Source organism: Setaria viridis, chromosome 3 (assembly GCF_005286985.2).
Source record: "Setaria viridis chromosome 3, Setaria_viridis_v4.0, whole genome shotgun sequence".
Classification (NCBI taxonomy): domain Eukaryota; kingdom Viridiplantae; phylum Streptophyta; class Magnoliopsida; order Poales; family Poaceae; genus Setaria; species Setaria viridis.
The window spans coordinates 49772357-49778356 of record NC_048265.2 but is presented as its reverse complement, the minus strand read 5'-3'; the positions used below and the strand labels follow the sequence as shown (position 1 = coordinate 49778356).

Below are 6000 nucleotides of genomic sequence, written 5' to 3'. Positions count from 1 at the left end.
AAAATAAAACCACAACACCCCCACACACTAAACACAACTTAAAGATGACTTAAACCTGCAGGAGAGAAAGACAATATAAACACACGCACATCACCGATTGCTTAACAACTCAGAGCTAGCGGAGGTAGAATGAGAAGGTCATGCGAGACGATGCCTTCAAGGAGGAAGCGACACCAACGTCACCATCATTCGTTTATCCACGGAGGAGCAGACCAAGTTTTTACCTAGCAAAATCAAATGAATTTGGTGGCCGCAACAACACCCCTAGCAAGATGAGCTAAAGGATGCAACTATTGTCGGTACTAGAGAATGCCGGGGAAAGCTTTTACCAATATAATTTAAAGATAACACATTATACAATTTGTCTACTGAGTTATTTTAAGATTAAATATAAGATTATTTAATAATGATACCCATGTACTTGTCAAGACGGCACAGGCCGCCACGGATGAAGAGGAAAAAATATGTTGGCGGTCGAGGTGAGTGCCTAGGGAGGGGGAATGTAAATGGTATATGTATAGGCTTCTGGAGGTAGATGCTAGGTTTAATTTCTTCTAATGGTTGAACAGGAAGCGTCAGCATACTCCATAAAAAGAATTTATAATTTGAACAAAATTAAGGATCACATAGCTTTCGTAGCTCAGTTGGTTAGAGCACCCGTTTAGTAAGCGGGAGGTCTTGAGTTCGACTCTCAACGAAAGCATTTTTACTTTATTTTTTTCGTTTTGCATTCCTTACAGAGTCAACAAGCACACCAACAGGCGAGGAGACTGCTGCATCATGGCCGACGCCGGCGGTGGCTGCTGCTCCCTCCGCCTCCCCGACGACTCCCTCTTCCTCGGCCTCGACTGCTCCACCCAGTAAGTGCCCTCTTGCCCTCGAGCTCAATCAAGCCTCCTCTTCGCTCGCTCGTTGACTTGCTTGCTCTTCACTCCCATTGCTGCCTTCTCGGCACTTCACTACTCGGCCGCTGACCTCCCCACCAAGGTCGCTCAAGGCCACCGTGCTGGACGCCAGCCTCGGCATCGTCGCCGCCGACTCCGTCCACTTCGACTCCGACCTGCCGCACTACGGCACCCACGGCGGCGTCCGCCGGGACCCCGCCGAGCGCGGCCGCATCGTGTCGCCGCCGCTCATGTGGGCCGAGGCCCTGGACCTGCTCCTCGCCAGGCTGCGGCCCCGCGCGGACCTCCGCCGCGTCGCCGCCGTCTCCGGCTCCGCGCAGCAGCACGGCAGCGTGTACTGGGCCAGGGGCGCCGCCGCCGCGCTGGCCGCGCTCGACCCGGCCCGGAGCCTCGCGCCGCAGCTCGCGGCCGCGTTCGCGGCGCCGGAGTCGCCCGTGTGGATGGACAGCAGCACGGCGGCGCAGTGCCGGGAGGTGGAGGCAGCGATGGGCGGCGCCCTGCGGCTGGCCTCGCTCACGGGGTGCCGCGCGCACGAGCGCTGCACGGGGCCGCAGATACGGAAGATGCACCAGACCAGGCCGCAGGTGTACGACGCCACCGAGAGGGTGTCGCTGGTCAGCTCATTCATGGCGTCCCTGCTCGTCGGCGGGTACGCCTGCATCGACGAGACCGACGGCGCTGGGATGAACATCATGGACATCGCCACGCGCCAGCTGCGCGAGGACGCTCTTCAGGTTTCTTTTGTCTGCCTCTTGTTATATTCATGATTCAGAGTTGCAGACTTATGTTTGCCATTGTAGATTGCAATTGGGGATTATGAACTAAAAAAAAGTGCTGTGGCACATACTAGAATTAAGCTCGATTAAAAATCTTTTGCATTTCAATTTTGCAGGCTACGGCTCCAAATTTAAAAGGGAGGATCGGGAAACTAGCACCAGCTCATGCTGTGGCTGGAAAAATTGCTCCTTATTTTGTTCAGAGGTGAAGTGTGCTTTCTGAAATGCAGTTGTCTGATAAGGTGTTGTGCTCCTTCAGTAAGTAAATATTTATTTTTCTGAAATGCAGTTGTCTGTGTTCACAGCATGAAAGGCTGGATAATGCAAATAAACCATAGTAAAACTGTAATAACGTTTCGATCATTGTTTTCATGTGACGACAGCTTGTCAGATTGAGACTTTGTGTTTTTATGTTGTAGCAGATTTCAGTTTGCAAGCAGCTGTCTAGTTATTCAGTGGTCAGGGGACAATCCCAATAGCCTTGCAGGTACTTCTGTTCGTCCCAATTTTTGACATTCAAGTCTCTTAGTACATTCTGATGTTGGTTTGTTCAGATAAAAGCATGACCTAAGTTGGGCATATATGAAGGCTGCTTGCAAACTCAAATAATGCTTTCCATTTCCATATATATGTGATTATGCAGGCTTAACTTTGAGCAATCCTGGTGATCTCGCAATCAGTCTTGGGACAAGTGATACAGTAATCATCTTCCATCATGTTTTACAAATCTGCTATTGACACTGACTTATTTCCCACGAGAGAGATTCTACTAATAAAGGAAAACCATGGCAAAGTACATGCTATGACCTGGTTCCAGAATTAGCAACGTGCAAACTAAACCTTGCTTCTACAGTTGTTCAGTTAGTAAAAGAATCCTGGAAAATGTACTCCTTATGCAATGTTGTTTCATTCTATCTAATTATTTACTAACGACTGGTGCTGATTGTGGCGCCTCTATGGCCCTTTCAGGTTTTTGGGGTCACTGAGTCGCCAGAACCAACCCTTGAGGGAAACATCTTTCCTAACCCAGTTGATCCCAAGACCTACATGGTATTGCTTTGCTATAAAAATGGATCTCTGACACGAGAAGGTATGGTTAGCACTTGGCAAATGACTTCTGTTGCGCTGTTCCCCTTTGCTAAATGCATACATTTTGTGCAGACCTTCGCAATCGTTATGCTGAGGGATCTTGGGATATGTTCAACAGGTTGCTTGAAGAAACAGCCCTGTTGAATGGTACACCAATCTATTACTGCTTCATCGTTCATTTGCTAAAATGTGAGTTTGTGTTTATAAAATGAACATTGGAGAGTATGTTGGAGAGCTGAGACAACTTCTTGGCTAGAACATATTTCAACCATTCATTTTAAAGCCTTGCAATAATTGGCAACTCAGTGCACTATTTTAGTCATGCTTGGATCCCGACATGGCTAAGGCGGTTACTACATAAAGCTTCCCTTTCCTTAAGCTTCATGATAGATGCTTGCATTGACCACACAAAAGTAACTTTCCTGAAGATTCCTGACCTTATGTTTTTCTTTTGTAGGAGGGAAGTTGGGATTTTACTACAAGGAACATGAGATTCTCCCACCACTTCCAGGTTTAGTTTTGGCCTTATATCTTTTTTACCCTTTGGCAATTCAGTATTCATCTCATTGCTCATTTAGATTCTCACCTATACATATAGTTGGATTTCACCGGTACATTGTCAAGAACTTGAGTAGCGGATCTTTAGATCAGATGGTGGAAGAAGAAGTTGACGAGTTTGATCCTCCTTCGGAGGTTTGAAGACCTCAAACCTGCAAATCAAACTGTTTGGCTTGCCAAACTTTCTTCAGGTAGATTAATTAACAGCCCTGATTTTAGGTGCGTGCGATAATTGAAGGGCAGTTCCTGTCCATGAGGGGCCATGCTGAGCAATGTGGCCTGCCAGTACCTCCAAAGCGTATTATAGCAACTGGTGGCGCGTCCTCAAACCCAATAATTCTCAAGATAATGGCATCTATTTTTGGCTGTCCAGTGTACACTTCCCAAAGATCAGGTATGCACAACCGCACAGGACATATACTAATGTGCACCGCTTACATATTAATATGCTTACTCCTAAAATGCATGATATACTGTTATAATAATTAATCTAGTTGCTGTCCACGCTTGCAATTTTTTTCTAAGGAATGTGAATTCATTTACGAGAAAATTTAATTAATATGCTAGTTAATTCTGATATTTCTGATATCATTCAATCAATACAGACTCTGCATCTTTGGGTGCTGCTCTGCGAGCAGCCCATGGGTGGCTCTGTAATCAACAAGATGAGTTTGTGCCATTCTCATGTGTGTACTCTGGGAGAATTGATAGAACATCACTGAGCATGAAGTTGGCTGTTCCTTTTGGGGACTGCAAGAGAGACACTGAACTTCTGAACAATTACACATTGTTGGTTAGGAAGAGGTTGGAGATTGAGCAGAAGCTCATCGAAAGGTTCGGTCGATGAGAGTGAAGTGGTTTCAAGGTAAAATATGTCTGCTAAAATACTTTTGGTAGCAGTCTTGGTGATAAGAATGGGCTAATATTATACTATCTTGAGCTGAAAATTGAATCAGAAGTACAATACCTGCAGAAATTAGACATCGACCATTACCATGTAACCATAAAAAAATTATCCATTAACTATCAGGACTGTATTCATAATTGGCTTTATATATTTCTTCATTTTCCTGGGCTTTTTTTTCTTCTAATTTTGAATCTGATCCAGCCCTTTCTTCATTCTTTTTTACAGGTTTACACTGTTGCAATTGAGCACTATCCTTGGCACAGTTCTTAATGGCGCATATCGCCTCGTAAGTCATAGGATGTGTCGAGTCCAACAAATATCTTCAATCCATTTTCATTAATTAACACCAGTTACATATTCATCACTCAATAGTCGGAATGCTGGGATGACACCTTGACATGATCGTAACAGGCTTCGTTCATTGATCGAGAAATGCAAATGCCGAGCATGTTATGCTGGTGAATGGCATCCTACTCAACATGGTGAGGCTACAACAAGGATAGCCACCAAATTTGCAAGATCTAGTTGTCAGCTACTATACTGCTATTACCACCTCAAGCATGCACCGCTCCCACTTGTAAATTAGTGGATTCCTATTGCCACTACACCTGGCCTGACTCCCCTATGCAGCATGGCCACTTTCTACGGCTGATGAAAGAAAGGCTCAGGCTCTCGTAGGTGGCTAGATAGTAGATACCTACGGCACAGTTTGCTTGCAAAATGACAAAGATCATGTTATAAAAATCAATCCATGATGGTATGAACTTAAGCTTTAGGGTCTAAGGTCTGAAACTCAAACTGTCGTCATGCTTTATATTTCTCCAAGGACTAGGAAAGAAGCTCCTCTTTAGAATAGTAGGACTCAAATAATTTGAAATATGTCTACTTGCTCATTTTTTAACAAAAAAAAGAAAAAGAAAAATGATCCTCTGTGGATTTGGTGCATTTTTTCAGTGTGACTGAATGTAACAAAGAAAGGAGTTGAAGTAACATTTTGAAATGGAGACCGAGTCCTACGAAAATACTTGAAAACGAAATTGCGAAAGTGACTGCAAGTATTATGACACATCTGTAATTAGCAGATAGAATAAAATACTAAAAATGCATGCACATCTTTTTTGCTTTGCACTTTAATGCTTTACCTGATTTCCCATGAAATGCACTCGACCATAAAGTGCTTCTTCGTGATCAAAAGCATAATTGAGTTTTTGTTTGCTTGAGTCCAAAAAATGAGAAATAAATCTCACACGTCACACTCACTTCGTCCACAAAGAGCGTCCCTTTAATTCTGTTCTAAGTCAAACCATCCTATATTTAATCAATACTGATCCGATCGGCTGCACAGCTAAGTGGTGTTTGGGAGACAGGGGCTAAACTTTAGCCCTTGTCACATCGGATTTTTAGCCTCTAGTATCCAAACGTCCCTAAAAAAGAAGCAACCCAAGCACATGCCTCTAGTATCCAAACGTCCCTACAAAAGAAGCAACCCAAGCACATGTAGTGAACAAAGCTGAACGCTCCTGCTAGGCTGCTGCAGCGCCTGTAGCTGCTGCTGGATGGCTGCTATAGCTGCAGCCACAGCCACAACCAGTACTACTGAGCACGCCCACTTTTGATGTCTAGCAAATTTTATTAGATTTATTATGAAATATATTTTTATAGTATACTCTTCATTGTAAACTTGGTCAAATTTAAAATAGTTTGATGTAGGACAAACTAAAAAAGCATTCTTTACAAGACGGAGGGAGTACGTGATAAGCTTGGC

General features: G+C 44.3%; 1 protein-coding gene and 1 non-coding gene across 4 annotated transcripts; both read left to right on the top strand.

The window, feature by feature from the left end:
• Window positions 1–507: 507 nt before the first annotated feature.
• LOC117850175 (xylulose kinase 2) lies at window positions 508–5004 on the top strand. Of its 3 annotated transcripts, none has more exons than XR_011897928.1 (13): window positions 508–860; window positions 988–1639; window positions 1798–1886; window positions 2104–2168; window positions 2325–2380; window positions 2651–2771; window positions 2843–2917; window positions 3228–3281; window positions 3369–3463; window positions 3548–3722; window positions 3934–4193; window positions 4461–4521; window positions 4608–5004. XR_011897928.1 is itself a non-coding variant. In XM_034731982.2 (12 exons), exons 1-11 carry the CDS (start codon window positions 781–783, stop codon window positions 4173–4175), a joined length of 1704 nt encoding a protein of 567 aa, XP_034587873.1. In that variant the 5' UTR covers window positions 511–780; the 3' UTR covers window positions 4176–4193; window positions 4461–5004. The 3 variants fall into 3 exon arrangements, 1 of the variants encoding a protein (XP_034587873.1); XR_004639198.2 differs by having other exon boundaries at window positions 509–860; window positions 4647–5004; XM_034731982.2 differs by having other exon boundaries at window positions 511–860; window positions 4461–5004.
• On the top strand, window positions 630–703 carry TRNAT-AGU (transfer RNA threonine (anticodon AGU)). The gene has a single exon. It is a non-coding gene; the product is annotated as a tRNA-Thr (tRNA).
• Window positions 5005–6000: the final 996 nt, after the last annotated feature.